Source organism: Chenopodium album, chromosome 17 (genome assembly GCF_948465745.1).
Source record: "Chenopodium album chromosome 17, dcCheAlbu1.1, whole genome shotgun sequence".
Classification (NCBI taxonomy): domain Eukaryota; kingdom Viridiplantae; phylum Streptophyta; class Magnoliopsida; order Caryophyllales; family Amaranthaceae; genus Chenopodium; species Chenopodium album.
Window position 1 is genome coordinate 6720128 of NC_137850.1, and position 17821 is coordinate 6737948.

The following is a 17821-nucleotide window of genomic DNA, read 5'->3' on the forward strand; positions in this document are numbered from 1 at the left end:
GTTGGCGGTGGTGGCGACGGTGCAATGGTGGTGACGGGCGGTGGTGGTTGTGTTAGGAGAGAGAGGAAGAAAAGGGTAATGTTGGAAGTTTACATAAAAATGTGGGCGATTTCGATAAAAATGTGAGCATTGTTTAGCAGTTCACAAGTAATTTATAACACATTAAAAATTGTTCATGGCATAAGATCTGTCTCATCGTTATATTTGTAGACACGTCGTGCCTAGTTACTCTTAATTAAGTTAACAATCATTAATACACATTTTGTAGAAGAGAGCTATTTTGATTAAGTCCATAGAATAAGATGAAAAAACAAGGAACAAGTGCATAAATGTGAGATATAATGAAGTGTAAGACTAAAATGACATAATGGAAACCAACGTGGAGAGAGAAAACGAAGAAATAATTGACCAAATAAATGATCACCCTATAATAATAAATAATTCCTTAATAATAGTGATAATACAAACAAATTCACACTCATCTTTTTAACTGCTTCCCTTCGTCCATATTTTGGGCACTAGCATAGCATACTTGCATACTCTACTCACTTTCACTGTCCTCTACACCACTCTTTGATTCTCTCTCCTCACATTCACATTACCACCTCGATATCTCCCCACTCCCCCTTCACCACACACCACCACCTGTCGCCGGTCCACCCTAAAAATAAAGAATTAAAAATATGGAATAACTATACGTCTATAGTATACTCCCTCTTTTCAATACTCCCTTCGTGTTTTTTAAAGACATCACTTTGACTTTTGTATTATTTATATATCATGGTTGACTTAATTTTTTCAGCTCTATAAAATAAATAAATGTTATTATATACTAATATATTACGTAGTATTAGATTAATCATAATATTTAATTTCATAATACTATAATTTTTCTATAGTTTTTACTAATAAACAATTAAAGATATTAATGGTCAAAGTTACGTCTTAACAAATTTGTTTGTCAAAATGATACATTAAAATGAAAAAAAAAGAGAGAATATTTGAAGTTAAAGTTGGGATCAAGCTTTGTCAAAAAAAAAAAAAAAAAAAAAAAAGTTGGGATCAAGCAGAGTTTTAAGAGGATTAATAAAATAAATGTTAGTGAGGTAGATAACGTAATAAAAAAAATTATAATAAAAGATATTATTTTATTGAAAAGTAAAGTGGTGTGAGAGGGGGTAAAGATCATTGAAGGAGTGAGAAATGATTCTCATAGTAAATTAAGATTGAGTATGGATCATAAGTGGGTATATATATACTCCGTATTAAATTTTAAAGGTTTTTTTTTAAAAAGGAAGCGTAGCTTTTAAAAAATAGGACAAAAATAGCAAGTGTAGCTTAAAAATAAAGACAGTATTTCGCAATAATTGCAGCATTAGGTATTTTACAAAATTTAAAGAAATTATACGGTGGAAAATTGGAGACTAGATGGGAAATTTTATTATGTTTTCATTGTTCAATAAATTTGCAAATTTTTACTCAAAATCCTCTCATATTTTTAGTTAAAGTGTTATGAACACAATTTTATGTTCAAACAAAGGAAATATAAAGTATTTTTAGCAACCCGTAAAAAAAAAGTATTTTTTAGCAAAGTTATCAAAATTGGGATTCTGCTTTGAATCAGAAGGGCTCTCAAAATTGTATCATAAAATCGAATTGTAGAATTTTAAGATTTTACGGACATGCATAATCAAAACGCCATATCTTGATTTAGTTAAATAAATTCAAATTATGTTTTTTTTTTTTTTTTTTTTTTTTTTTTTTTTTTTTTTGAAAACCAATAAATTCAAATTATGTGTTTGAAACCAAATTATTGATAAAAATAATAATTATTTACCCATTAATAACCCTACTCATTTTTTTTTTGCTTTCCTCCCGTTAAAAAAAATAAAAATAATATTGTCATCGTAAAGCCGTTATACAGTTATACAAGTTGTAACGCTTCTTCAAAAAAAAAAAAGTTGTAACGCACTATTTTTTTCAAGTTCTAAAAAATTGTCATAAAAATATTTCCAAATTGAGTTAAAAAAATTCTCAAGCTGTTTTTTAGAGATTTCCCAATTCATAGACCGATAGACGTTGTAGAGTTTGTACTCCCGTAACTCATAAGTCATACTCTCTAATAGCCTTAAGCCCTTAGAACTTTTTTTACTCCAAAATAGTCTACAGTGATTGTTATGCAGGTAGAAATGTAAAATAAGGGGCATTCATATAATTACATTTATGTACGAGATTGGTATTATTGGATAATCAAACAATACCACTGAACATATGATGATACTATATATACATATAGTGGTATTATATACGTAGAATTTGTTATATACACGGATACACCCTGGTGTACCGTACACCTAATTAACCTAAAATTAGTGTTTACTCTTCATTTGATGATTAAAAAATAAATAATCATCAAAAATGAGAACAAAATACTTATGGGTGTGGTTGTATATAAGGCCCCGTTCACTTCACCTTATTTTTGCTGAACTGGAATTGTTTTTACTGAAACAAAATTATTTTTGCTTAACTTAAATTATTCTTAATGAACTTAAATTAATTTTACTTAATTGAAATTATTTTTGCTAAACTGAAATTATTTTTACTAATTTTCAATTATAATTCTTCTTTAAGATAACTTAATTTTATTGAACTGAACTTATTTTTACTGAACTGAAATTATTTTTACTGAAACAAAATTATATATGCTGAACTTAAATTATTTTTACTGAACTTAAATTAATTTTACTGAACTGAAATTATTTTTGCTGAATTGAAATTATTTTTACTGATTTTCTATTATAATTCTTCTTTAAGAAAACTGAATTTTACTGAACTGAACTTATTTTTACTGAATTGAAATTATTTTTACTGATCTGAAATTAATTTTTACTGAACTGAAATTATTTTTACTTAATATTATTTTTTAAGGTGAAGTGAACAGGGCTTAAGTTGTACTAAATTTATGCATAAATTGTACTATTGAAGATTCAATGGTATTATGTAAGCTTACAATGGATCAATTAGCATGTGGTTCCCCATCACGTGAGACAATCTGACCGGAAAATAAGTGAGGTCCACCTACAGACTTTTTCTCTTTCTAATTATCTCATATTTTCTCTTTATCATGTGTTTTTGGAATATTTTAATCATTGTTTTACCGAAACTTAAGGTAGTGGTTTGTTGAAAATTTCATCATACGCCCAGGTGTACCATGAGCATGGCACACCCGGTCAAAATACATGAGTTATAAAAATGCGAAAAGAACATTGTATACAAATACAAAGTACACGAGCAAAAAAAAAAAAAAAAAAATCAAAACGATTCTCCTCTTGATTTAAAAGATTGTTTTGTTATTTTTATTCCTTATTCATTATTTACATTCCATATTACTTTTGATAAACAAAATTTCATTTTTTTTGTTAAGAGAAAGAAATTGGGTTTATAGAGAGAGAAACTATGGTAAAATTTTGAATTTCAAAGTGATTTGATGTTATTTCGGAGTTGATTTTATCGTTTTGATGAATCATTTAATTGAAAGATCGAAGTAATTGACAAATTCGTTGTTGAGAGAAAAGGTATTTTCAAATATTTTTTTGTTTTCAATTTTTATGTTTTGGTGTTATTTTCTAAGGTTGAAGATGATGTTCTTCCTATTTTGATGAATGTTCTTTTATCATTTTTTTAATTGCAATGAAATATGTTTTTTAAATGTGATCAATATGTTCTTTGAGTCTAAACTATATGTTCTTTACAATACAAACAATGTACTTTAAGGTAATGTATATTAATCATGTTCTTTGGTTATAATAATACAAATTATGTTCTTTGGGTATATAATAATACAAATTATATATGTTCTTTTTACTTATATAATATATTCTTATATTTTGAATTTTGAATTTTTGAAATTTAAGAAAGAAATTTTGAATTATATCTGTGTAAATTAATTTTAGATAGAGAAATTTTTGATATCCTATATATTTTCTGATTCAAATGTAATATTTTGAATGATTTGACATTAAATTATTGGTAAAACTCAATTCATAATTATGTTTTACCTTTTTGATAATAAGTATCTCATAATATACCTTGTTCTTTATATTTTAGTGATATGTTCTTTTATAAATTCATGATGTACTTTAAAATTATTTGCTATGTTCTTTCCGCTTTAATTTTGGTGTACCATGCGCATGGTACACCCGGGTGTACAAACCACCAATTGGTGGTTTGTCTCTAAAGAAAAATTACCCAAAATGTATAACCGAGCCTACGTGGACTATATTTCCGTAATTAAGTTTCATTCCAACGCAAAACCGTAAATAAGTATTTTAAAAGCTATATTTTTGTAAATCATCCCCCCTCTTTTTAATGCGTTGTCATTTTTTTCTTCCTTTACTTTTTTTGTACATTTAATATCAATTTCCAACACTTTATCTCTCTATCTTTTCAATTATTCCCAACTACTTTTTCTTTCTCTCTATCTCTCTCTCTAACCCTACATGCACATATTCTTTTAATCATTAGTCGTTTTAAAAAAATTACAATTTTTTAATTCCCGCTCAAAAATCAAAAGAGGCTTTGTATTAGGGAACGGAGGGAGTATTTACAAATACATAACATTCCTCCCTTAAAAATGCCTCGTGGGTCTATAGATTTTAGAGATTAGTAATACTTGTTTCGTTTCTATTTAGGGCTTGTTTGGTTCACCTTATTTTAGCTTATCTGAATTTATCTGATCTGGTTTGATTTGGTCTGGTCTGATATGATCTGATTGTCTGATTTGACCAAACTTTGATCTTAAGTGTACAATGATTTATAAGGAAAAAATATATCAATTGGAGTCTAGTTAGATTAGTAATAATGTGTATTTTATTAATATGTAATTTTCATAATTTTTTCTTTACGAAATTAAAGATACTTATTAGCAATAAAAAACTGCACATAAAACGATCATTTGAACTGAACTTATTTTTTCTTATTTGATTTGAATTTATTTTTTCTGATCTAATCTGAATTTATTTTTTCTAAAATAAGTAAAAATAAGGTGAACTAAACAAAGCCTTAGTTGACAGGTTTAATTTAGGCACACATATTAAGGAGTGGAAAGAAAATGAGAGAAAATAATAAACCAAGTGGGGTACACTAAAAAAATAAAGTATAAAAATTACAAAAAAAAGAAACGTGTCAACTAAAAATAACTTTCTAGCGGATCATGTGCTTCTTAAAAAAGTAATATACAATTGGCCAATTGACCAAATTGGTAAATAAAAAAGACCTCTAGCAAAAATTTGGTAAATAAAAGAACTCCGTCTACAATTTAGTAAAAAAAAAAAGAACTATTAACCTCATACGACAATTTGGTAAAAAAAAATTCCAACAAACTACTCGCAAATGCTTAATTTAGTTTGTTTTTCGTGGTTTTCTTACTTAAATCTCCAACTCCATCTCCGAAGTTAACAATTTGAAGAAAAATTATTGTTTAAATATTAATTTTCACATAATTTCCTACCTCTTATTATCGAAATTTTAAAAAATTGGAGTAGGAAATAAATTTGATATCGAGATATATAGCAAAATAAAAGGAGATGACATATTAATTTAAATTTTAAAATAGGAAAAATAATTTTAAAAAGTATAATAATGAATTGAATTTGTGTGCCAACACCTTTGAGCTCTAGTAATATGGAGTTGCGGGTGAGTGATTTAATAGACCATGATGCTATGGCATTAAACAACAAATGACATTATGTTTTGGTGGCCGAATAAGTATGGGGAGTACTCCGTGCGATCTGGATACTGGTTGGGGAAGCAGAGCCTTGCTTCAAGGCAATTTCGGCCAAATACGGATGTTTGGAGGCTTGTGTGGGGTCTCAAGGGGCCACCAAAACTTTCTCATTTTTTGAAGAAAGCGTGCAAGGGCCTCCTTGCTGTGAGGGAGAGACTGCACTATCGCCATTTGATCGATAATATGACTTGTTCGATTTGTGGGAATGGAGATGAATTCGTGATCCATGCTACCTTTGAGTGCAATGCTGGCAGGGAAATTTGGGCTGCTAGAAGTTTTTCCCAACTTATTGCACAAGCTCCATCTTCTAGTTTTGCTGACAGACTGGTTTGGGTGGCTTCTCAGGTTAATAATGATGAGTTGAAATCCTTTGCAACTCTAACATGGGCCGCTTGGTGGTGTAGGAACTTGGTTGTCTTTGAAAATGCAAGTCTTTTCCCTATTAGTATTGCTGCAAACTTGTCAAAATTGTTGCTGATTATGGTGAGTATGCGAAGAGAGTATTTATGGGGCAGGGGGTGTCTGTGATGCAATCTGGAACATCTTGGATGTGGCCTGCTGAGGAAATGGTGAAGGTCCACTGTGATGCTCATGTGGGAAGGGTGACTGGACTTGGGGTCGCGATTAGGGATGCAGCAGGGAGGGTCTTAGTTGCTGCTGTGAGACAGGAGAAGGCTGGATGGGCAGCAGACATTGCTGAAGCTGCTGCTTGTCGCTTCGGGCTTCAGGTGGCCAATAGGCTTGGCTTCTCCTCGCTGGTGCTTGAGAGTGATGCGTCTAACGTGGTGCAGGGCGTGAAGAAATCTGCTGCCAGCTTTACTCCCATTTCTTTATTGATTGATGATATTTGTAATATCTCTCGGTTTTTGCTTGCTTTTCTATTACTCATGTTAAACGTGCGGGTAATACTCTAGCACACAATGTTGCTAGATGGGATTCGAAAGGTTGTAATGAACTTGTTTGCTTAGGTCCTTTCTCCCAAAGCCTTCTAACTTTGGCGGAAATTGACCTCTATTAATAATACTATCCACAAGTGTCTTCTCAAAAAAAAAAAAAAAAAAAAAAAAGGAAATTTGAAGACTTTGTCAGAAAAAATAGATATTTTAGTCTAAATGTCGCTCGAGTTTATTTTTTTACCAAATTGAATTAACTTTTTTTAACCATATTGTCGCCAGAGTTATTTAATTACTAAATTGTCGCCGGTTACTAAATTGTCGCCGGAGTTATTTGATTACCAAATTGTTGTTAGGAGTCTTTTTTATTTACCAATTTGGTCAATTGGCCTAATACAATTTTCACCCAAAAAAAAAAAAATTCTAATTATGATATGTTGCTAGTGTTGTAAATTTTCGATTATGGTGTATTTCAAGTGTTGTAAATCTTACAAAAAATCCATTTTAAAAAGTGTTGCAAATATATAAAAATGGAATAAGTACTCTTATAATGTTTTTCCAAAAACATAACTTTATTTTATTAGAAGTTGTGTTCTGTTAAGATAAGATAGTATATCTTAGGGAATATATTTGTGATTATATTTTGTTATCTTTAGGTAGGATAAGATTTCCTAATTATTTCCTAAGGTAGATTATTTAGATTCCTACGTTGATTAGGTTTCTAAGATATGTGTATAAATATTTTACTGATGATGAATGAAGGAGGCAACACTTTGTGATTATCTTGACATGGTATCAGAGCCAGGTTAATTTTCATGGCAAAGAAAAATTTGATTCCATAAATATTAAAGTTTGTGATGTTTGTCCTCGTGCAAAACAATCTAGGTCTAGTTTTCCTATTAGTGAGAATAAAGCAAGTCGTATATTTGAACTTGTGCATATAGATTTGTGGGGTCCATATCGAATACCTTCTTCATGTGGTGCTCGTTATTTTTTAACAATAGTTGATGATTTTTCTAGAGGTGTTTGGGTTTATTTATTGCAAAATAAAACCGATGTTGAATTGATGTTTTTAAATTTTGTGGCTATGGTGAAACGACAATTTAATCATGATATTAAAATTGTTAGAAGTGATAATGGTACGGAATTTAATTCCTTGAAAGATTATTTTAATACTAATGGCATAATTTTTGAAACATCGTGTGTGGGAACACCTCAACAAAATGGAAGGGTAGAAAGAAAACATCAACATATTTTAAATGTTGCACGGGCTTTGAGGTTTCAAGGGAATTTGCCGTTAAAATTTTGGGGAGAGTGTGTTTTAGCGGCATGTCATTTAATAAATAGAACTCCAACTCCGTTACTTGAAAACAAAACACCTTTCGACATATTATTTAATAAACCTCCATCATATGAATATATTAAGGTGTTTGGTTGCCTGTGTTATGCTCACAATCAAAGAAGTAAGGGGGATAAATTTGCGAGTCGTAGTAGAAGGTGTGTCTTTTTGGGATATCCCTTTGGGAAAAAGGGTTGGAGAGTCTTTGATTTAGAAACCGAAGAAATAATTGTGTCACGTGATGTGCGTTTCTTTGAGAATATTTTTCCATTTAATGAGGATTTAGTGAGGGAAAATATGAAGAAGCAAGAGCGATCAGGTGGCAGTGTGTGTTATGGTGATGATGATGAGTGGCTAGCAGCATGTGCCGAGCCACAAATGCAGGAACAACAGCCACCCACAGCCCAGCCAGTGGGTGCAGGTGACGCCACAAACCCCCAGCAACCTTCTGCCCAGCCAGAGGGTTTACCAGCGGCCGCTGGGGGGAGCAGTGGGGGAGACGAGCAGCAGCACGATGCTGGCTGCAGTGTACGTGAAGAGCAGCAGCATGGTGTTGCTCGTGTGCGTGAAGAGCAGCGAGAGGAAGAGGGGAATGTCGAGGTCTTGGGGAAAGGTCATCGGACGAAGTTTTCAAACAGCAAATATCGAGATTTTGTTACTCACACAATACGAAAATACAATCCATCATCAAGTACACCGACACCTATATCATCTTCCTCAGGTACTCCTTTTCCTCTCACACATTTTGTTGATTGCTCACGTTTTTCTGAGAAACATAAAAAGTATATTGCAGCTATAACAGCAGGGAATGAGCCTAGATCTTTCAAAGAGGCAATGAAACATGCAGGTTGGCGAGATGCAATGGCTGCAGAGATTAGAGCTCTAGAAGAGCAAGGGACTTGGGTTCTTCAGAAACTTCCACCAGGGAAGAAAGCCTTGGGAAGTAAGTGGGTGTATACGGAGAAACGTGATGAGCACGGGAACTTGTTGAGATTGAAAGCACGGCTAATGATATTGGGAAATCAAGAAGTTGAAGGGCTTGATTACAATGAGACTTTTGCACCAGTTGCAAAGATGACTACTGTAAGAACTTTTCTAGCAGTAGCAGCAGTGAAAAATTGGGAAGTACATCAGATGGATGTACACAATGCCTTTTTACATGGAGACTTGGAGGAGGAAATTTACATGAAAATTCCTCCAGGTTTCAATAAAAATAATTCTGATTATGTGTGCAGGGTGAAAAAATCATTGTATGGTCTGAAACAGGCTCCCAGATGTTGGTTTGCAAAATTAACTGCAGCATTGAAGAAATATGGATTTAAGCAATCCTACTCAGATTATTCTTTGTTCACATTCACCAAAGAAAAATTGCAGTTGAATGTGTTGATATATGTTGATGACTTGATTGTTGCAGGGAACAATAAAGAAGCCTTATCAAAATTTAAGGCATACTTAGGAGATTGTTTTAAGATGAAGGACTTGGGAGCATTGAAATACTTCTTAGGACTTGAGGTTGCGAGAAGTAAACAGGGAATTTATATTTGTCAACGAAAATATTCATTAGATATTATTTCTGAAACTGGTTTGTTGGGAGCTAAGCCTGCAGATTTCCCGATGGAACAAAATCACAAACTAGCTCTTGCGGAAGGCAAAGTATTAGAGGATGTGGAGAAATATAGACGACTTGTTGGCCGTCTAATTTATTTATGTGTGACTAGGCCGGATATAGCATATTCTGTTCATATCTTATCTCAGTTTATGCAGAACCCAAAGGAAGCACATTGGGAGGCCGCACTTAGAGTGGTGCGTTATTTGAAGAAACGTCCAGGGCAAGGAATACTTCTTCGCTCGGATAGTGAATTGCAACTTGAGGGTTGGTGTGACTCTGATTGGGCTAGTTGCCCTTTGTCTAGGAGGTCTTTGACAGGTTGGTTTGTGTTGCTTGGTTTTTCCCCAATATCTTGGAGAACCAAGAAACAACCCACAGTTGCTACATCATCTGCAGATGCGGAATACAGGTCAATGGCGGCTGCAACATGTGAATTAAAGTGGTTGAAACAACTACTTAGAGCTTTGGGTGTACAACACCCGCAGGGTATGAAATTATTTTGTGATAGCCAGTCAGCCTTGTACATTGCTAAAAATCCGGTATTTCATGAAAGGACGAAACATATTGAAATTGATTTGCATTTTGTAAGAGATGCGGTTCAGGAAGGCCTAATTTCACCTTCTTATGTTCCTACGAAGGAGCAGCTTGCAGACATTTTTACCAAAGCCTTGGGGAAGGCTCAGTTCGAGACACTACTTTCCAAGTTGGGCATTCGAGACCTTCATGCTCCAACTTGAGGGGGGATGTTAAGATAAGATAGTATATCTTAGGGAATATATTTGTGATTATATTTTGTTATCTTTAGGTAGGATAAGATTTCCTAATTATTTCCTAAGGTAGATTATTTAGATTCCTACGTTGATTAGGTTTCTAAGATATGTGTATAAATATTTTACTGATGATGAATGAAGGAGGCAACACTTTGTGATTATCTTGACATGTTCAATTTGCCAGTAATATCAATAATAACTATATACTAAAAGACACACCAGCAATGACACGTATCATCTCATGGTATGTCTTAAGTATTTTTTTTTGTAAAAATAATTTAATGGGAAATTTATTTAAAGATATTATTTGTAAAATTTAAATACTATATATATATATATATATATATATATATATATATATATATATATATATATATATATATATATATATATATATATATATATATATATATATTGACATTCAATTAACTAATATGGAAAATATATTAAAGAATACAATCTTCTACTATAAGTTTTTGTGTGACAAACATAATATTTGCTTCAAGAATACAATTGAAATTGACAAAAGTTAATGACAAAAACTAGATTATACAATATATGTTCACCGATAAGTATATAGATATAGGTTTTTTCTTAATCCTCTCCCTTTTTATATTCTTCTTTCTATGGTTTTTTAGGATTTTTTTTTTGTATTTTTTTATTCCTATAATAAATTTTAATCTTATTATAGATTTTCTTATATGGTTGAAACATTAGAATGTCAATTAAGCATGATATTCCATGTTTCATTATGTCAAATACTTTGTTTTTGTTAATGATAAATTTAGACAATTTATGTATTATATTCTATCAATTAAATATAACATTTGGCCTTAAAAAAAATTAAATATAACATTATTTGATAAAAAATATTACGAAATAATAATAATCGTGCATGACTTTATTATATTCTATCAATAACCATCGTAGCTTTGCTTACAGAATGTTTTTATTTGATTCAATTATTATGTATTTATTAGATCTAAATCTCTTTGTAGATGTCGTATGACTTTATTTATGAATCAATTTTATTTATAAAAAAAAATAAAAAAAATCGTGCATGGCACGAGACCTAATCTAGTTAAATATATTACGGATTATCATTAGCATATTCAGAAAATATGAAAATTATTTTAACTACTCTACAAAATAACACAGAGAAAAAAAATGTCTAATTATTGCAAATCTAATATATAAATGCAGAGTCATTTTCACCCCAACCTTCCAAATCCCCAATCCTCAAATCTCATACATTTGAGTTTGTTTTGTTTTTTTTTTTTTTTTTTTTTAGAGTAACTACCATTCCACTACTTTATTTATTTGTTATTTAAACAAAAAAAATGTATTTTTTCAATGGATTGCAATAACTAATAGTAATAACAATTCATTTTTTCTTAAACACTACTAATATTTCACTTTGTGTTATTTTCTTTCGTGTATAATATGTGTCGTGTATTAGCACGGCTGCATGAATATACAGTTCCTTTATCAACAATTCACTATAGAACTCAAAATCCCCAACCCTTCAATTCAAACAACTTCCACTTCTCTAATCATCAAAATAAAAATATGTACAACACGCTTTTTGCGTAACTGGCCTCATCGAATAGTTGCTTGCAAAAGAACAAAGTAACCCCTCCTATAGCACTGATGGAATAACCCCTATAACACTAAGTCACTAACCGAGTAACCCCTATAACACAGAACGAGTACCTCTATAGCTTTGACAAAGTAACCCCCATAATAGCTTGACACATTTGCGTGGCCACCCACATATAAGAGTAAGGTTTTGTTCTTTTGAGTTTATAACAGAATAGAGCACATCAAGTTGTAAAAGAGTACAACAGGTGACAGTAGAGTAGAGCAATGCTCAACAAAGTATATCAGATTTTAGCAGAGTAGAGCCGAGCAGACCATAAATAGTTTAAAATAACAGGCCCTAAGTATTTGAAATATATTTTTTGTTATATTATATAATTAAAATCTTTCTAATATAATGTATATTCCTTGCATTTTGCACGGGTATACTCTAGTTTTATGAAATAAAGAGAAGGGAGTAATAAGTTATTTTAGTCGTAACACCCTAAAGTTTCCCTAACATACTTCCGTAATTTAAAACAAAAAACCCTGTAAAAGTCCCCACATTCTCCTGTATTCCTAGAGTGTAGCAGTGTACAGTAAAAGAATCTTATTTTAATCCACTTCGCCCACTTGTGTAGTCACTCTCACTGTCTCACCTCCATTTAACTCAACTCCCTCCGACCCTCTCTATTTCCCCACTTCCCCCCACTCTCTCCTTCTCTCTGGAAAAAAACAGAGCATCACCAATGGACCGCTTCACCATTTTCTCTCTCCTCCTTCTCTTTCCATTCTTCTTTCTTTCAGGTACATTCTTCTTCTTCCTCCAATTAAACCCATTTTCACTCATTTTAGATCTAATTTACTCATATTATTTGTTTGTTTGTTTGTTTGTTTGTTTGTGCAACAGAAGGAGGAACCATTGGAGTAAACTACGGCAGAATAGCAAACGACTTACCCTCCGCTTCTAAAGTCGTCAACCTCCTCAAATCCAATAGCATTGATCGTATCAAAGTCTACGACTCCGACCCTGCCGTCCTCCGCGCACTCGCCAACTCTAACATTAAGGTCACTATCGACCTCCCTAACGAGCAGCTCCGCTCTGCCGCTACTCGTATCTCATACGCCAGCGTGTGGGTTCTTCGCAACGTAGTCGCATACTACCCGCATACCCTCATTGAGGGCATTGCCGTCGGTAATGAGGTCTTCGTCGACCCACAAAACACCACCACTTACCTCGTACCCGCCATGAAAAACATCCATTTAGCGCTTGTCAAATACGGGTTAGACTCCAAAATCAAGGTTTCTTCTCCTATTGCGTTGAGCGCATTGGGAAATTCTTACCCTTCTTCATCCGGGACGTTTCGGCCCGAATTGGTTGACCCGGTTTTTAAACCGATGTTGGAGTTTCTCCGCAAAACTGGGTCTGCTTTAATGGTGAATGCTTACCCCATTTTTGCTTATCAAGGTAACAGTGACGTCATCTCGTTGGATTACGCGCTTTTTAGGGAGAACCCAGGTGTGGTGGATTCTGGAAATGGGTTTCGATACTTCAACCTTTTCGACGCTCAAATTGACGCTGTTTTCGCCGCAATGTCGGCGCTTAAATACGACGATATCCCCATTGTTGTGACGGAAACAGGTTGGCCGTCGAAAGGTGATCCGATGGAAATCGGCGCTTCCGTCGAAAACGCCGCCGCTTATAACGGTAATTTAGTTCGCCGGATTCTGACCGGCGGTGGGACTCCGTTGAGACCCAAGGCGGAGCTGACGGTGTTCTTGTTTGCTTTGTTTAACGAGAATAAGAAACCCGGGCCGACATCAGAGAGGAACTACGGGCTATTCTACCCGTCTCAGAAGAAGGTTTATAACATTCCGATGACATTGGAAGAGGTGAAGAGCTGGAAAGATGTCAAAGGGAGTTCTCCGGCGCCGGCGGTGGGGACGCCGGCGGTGAGTCCGGCGACGGGGAATGGTGGTGGGACAGGGAAAGTGACGGTGAAGGAGACGTGGTGTGTTGCGAATGGGGAGATTAGTGAAGCGAAGTTGCAGGCAGCTTTGGATTACGCTTGAGGTGAAGGGCAAGCTGATTGTCATCCGATTCAACCTGGTTCTCCTTGTTTTGATCCTAATACTCTTGAGGCTCATGCTTCTTATGCTTTTAATAGTTTTTATCAGAAGAATGGTCGGAAATTTGGTTCTTGTGACTTTGAAGGGGCTGCCTTTGTTGTGTCTAAACCACCAAGTACGTTTTCTCTCTACTCAATTCTATATTTGTTTCATGTTTTTTATGTTTTACGTATTTAAGATTTGAGATTAAATCCCGTTTACATTGTCAAATGAAAGATTTGAGATTAAATCCCGTTTACATTGTCAAATGAATCAAGTCCTAGATAGACGGAGAAAGCAATTGTATCTAGTATAGTTAGTTGTAAGATTAGAAATTAAATCAGGTCTACATTATCTTGTTGGCAATTTGGTATATTTCATAGAGATGGACCAATTAATAGTGTATATTGAACTAATTTAAGTTTAGTGAGCCTATAATCAAGCTTAAAGTGAGAAACGGACGCTAATGTTGACAATTGTCTCATCTGATGTTAAAGATGAACGTCTTTTTAAAGGGTAAAGTTGATGTTATTCAATTTTATTTTTAAATCAACGAATGGTCTTGGCCTGGCAGTCTGGCTATAAATCAAGTTGGCATTTGTTTATCTAATTTGATTAGACAACATTTTCTACGTATTTCAGTTGTTCTGTGATGATAAAATGATTGTTTTTTGAGGGGAAAAATGATTGAGTACTTAATACACCGTACTTAGGACGTAAGTTTATTTATTGGGGATCGGAAGATACTCTGTATTTGATGATTTAGTGTGTAATTTACTTCATCTAAACCTAGATGATTTTTTGTGTAATTTTTCCTGCTTTCGAGTTAGAAAAAATTAATGTTTTAAGAGTTAATGATAGGTTAGAGACACATTCAATTGTCCAATGCATAGATTTTGCGACAATATATTGTCACATAGTCATTAAAAAACACAAATTCTATTTGGAACAAATAGAATTAGACAAGAAAACAATTCATCACAAAAATCAATTAACACTAGACTTGAACCTGATTTAAAATTGCCTCAATTCCACCCTACCCTATCCCGAACTGAATAACTCATCACCATATACGACCCACAACTGAATACGACCCCGATTAGATCAACTAAATCGGAACGACCCCAACACATGAAAAGTCCATACGACTCCTGAAAAATCTGTTACAATAACACAAACTTGCTAAGAGAAGTGGTCCTATAGAGTTGTCAAGTTTTGACGTCGATTATTAATGCTGTCACTGTTTTAAAACTAAGGTAAAAACTAAAAATATGAAGGGTGATGATGTTAGTATAATGGTGACCTCGTGCTCTCGTAATCTGCATTTGAGACCGTAGATTTTGCTATCTTTAATCTTGGTTGTATTTGTATATGAACGCAAATGCGTGAAAATGTGTGGCATTGGACCCAGTTAGCCATGTGGTAGATGTTGTATGAAAAAGGTTTTCATAGCTGCTGGAATTTTGTCAGTGAGAATCGACAATTTAGTCAAATTTTCTGCAGTTGTTAACACTAACGATCAAATTTTAGTGCCACATTATTACTTTTATGATAAAAGTGTTCATTTTTTATGTTTATTTCTTTTTGTTTTTATTTTGGTAACATGTGATTAACATATTGTAATGTTTGTTCTTGCATATTCTCGACCAATGTTGGAAGCATTGAAATTTGAGTCGTCTTTATTGAAAGTGTCTTGCAACGCTAGATACTTTTGGAACTTTGGATCTCATACTTGTTTGTCTTAATTAAGTTGATTATTTTATAATCACTATAGAAAATCTTCTCCCTCTTCCATCATGAGAGTTAGGTAAAAAATGATGAGAGTTTGTATAAAAATAGCTTGTGGTGAATAGTGTACATAACGATGATATATTTCGTAATTGTGGCTAGAGTTAGGATCTGTTCTGATTTACTGAGTTGAGCTGAGCTGAGCTGATTGGAGCTAAACTGAGCTGATTGGAGCTAAACTGAGCTGAATTGAAGTGTTTATAAGAAAACAAAATTAGGAACTAAACTAAATTGAAATGAAATGAAATGATTGGAGCTGAGCTAAAAATGAACTGAAATCAAATTGAAGAGAAGAGACCCTTACGGGAATACCTATCATCATCCTCTTCATTTTACTCTTGAGAGTTATTTTATCAAGTTGGTAACACTAACTCGAGATCTTAAACCAACCTAATAAAATAAATACTGTACTCAAAGTTATTAGAATCCTACACGACCCTACTAATCTCTATGAAATGAAGGGGGGAGTATCAAAATTTAATTATTGTGTAACAGACTAACATAATACACTTACTATTCCTTTTTTTTAATGAATGAAACTTTATGTAATTTTTATTCGAGTATTCTGATAAAACCAAACTTGTACAATTGTGCAGGATATGGAAAATGCGACTTTCCAACGGGATATTAATGTGAAAGGATGACGTTACGAAGCGTGTGAGAATAGTAGTTGAGTTATAATTATGTAAGCTACAGTACAATTATTATTATTATATAGTCGTTTAGTTAAATTTGGGGGGTGTTGTTTTTGTATTTACTTGAATAGTTTGGGAGGGGGCAGTTAATTAACATTAATTGGAGAACTACTAGTAGTAATAGAAAGCATGTTAAAGTAGTTTTGTATCATTGGTATGTAATTAACTACGAACCAACTCTAACCTGCTTTTTTACGGAGTATTATATAGAATTGATGCATCTATTTATTATGAAGTAATATTCAATTGGTTGTTGGCTTTTAAAGAGCCGTTTGATTCTAATCATTTTATGCTTGTTCTCTAGTTTTGTTATTACAGATTTACAGTAATTCCAGATTCATGTCGAAAATTGTACAGTTTTATCAAAGTTAATTGAGGTCCTCCAAGGAAATTGTCTAGCTTAGGGTGTTAACAAAGTAAATAAACCTATCTAATCTAGTTTACAAACTAAAAACAACAAAGTTCAGCTCGAGAAAGCTTGTAAACATACTCGTTTTTTTTTTTTTTTTTTTTTATTTTTTATTTTTACGACTATTGAATTATTGGTCATTTTTTTTACGACTATTCAATTTGCTTATTATTAAAGACTAAAGACTTGTTTGATCTTGTGCTTGGTTTTTTGCTTCCTAATTCCAATTATTGCATATTTTTTTTTGAAGCAATTTATTGCATATTGTTTTTAACAACATTCACTTTTTCAAACACTTTTTTTTTGCCTACGCCGGTCCATCCCCTATAATAAGTCTATAACTAATCTTTAAACTCCCGATATAAACAAAAATAAATAAATAAAATAAAATAAAAAAAAATTAATATTACTCATCATAAGAGAAGAAATTGTTGCCTAAAATGGAGGCCAATTTTCTATCACAAGCAAGAATATCAATCTTGAATTTTTGATTCAATCCAACTCATAATCTAAAGTTAATTATCAAATGCAAGTATCTCCCCTAATATATCTACTTTTTTAACACTTTTTTTTGGAATAGAGAAAAGGCTCCAAATCTATAGGGTAAGCCCAAATGTTTGGAAAGTCTTGGTCTCTTGGGCTCTTGGGTTTAGAAAAGTAGACATGTTAATGCCATGCAAATAATGAAGCTCTAGTGGAGGATACTAATGAACCCTTGAAACCAATAGCTTAATCTAATAAAAAGTATAAAAAATATTTGAAAGACAAAAAAGATAATCAATTTCTTATGGATCAATTGACATGTTTTAGCTTCAGGAATATTCATCCATGTTATTATGACTTTCT

At 32.9% G+C, this 17821-nt stretch overlaps 1 protein-coding gene across 1 annotated transcript; it reads left to right on the top strand.

Moving 5' to 3' along the window:
• Positions 1-12624: 12624 nt before the first annotated feature.
• On the top strand, positions 12625-16801 carry LOC145589455 (glucan endo-1,3-beta-glucosidase-like). Its single transcript, XM_081646028.1, has 3 exons — positions 12625-12781; positions 12885-14219; positions 16468-16801. The coding sequence occupies exons 1-2, from the start codon at positions 12724-12726 to the stop codon at positions 14045-14047; spliced, it is 1221 nt and encodes a 406-aa protein (XP_081502154.1). The 5' UTR covers positions 12625-12723; the 3' UTR covers positions 14048-14219; positions 16468-16801.
• Positions 16802-17821: the final 1020 nt, after the last annotated feature.

Coding starts and splice junctions, on each gene's coding strand:
- LOC145589455 (XM_081646028.1), top strand. CDS start 12,724: ATGGACCGCTTCACCATTTTCTCTCTCCTCCTTCTCTTTCCATTCTTC. Junction 12,782..12,884: donor TCCATTCTTCTTTCTTTCAG/GTACATTCTTCT, acceptor TTTGTGCAACAG/AAGGAGGAACCATTGGAGTA.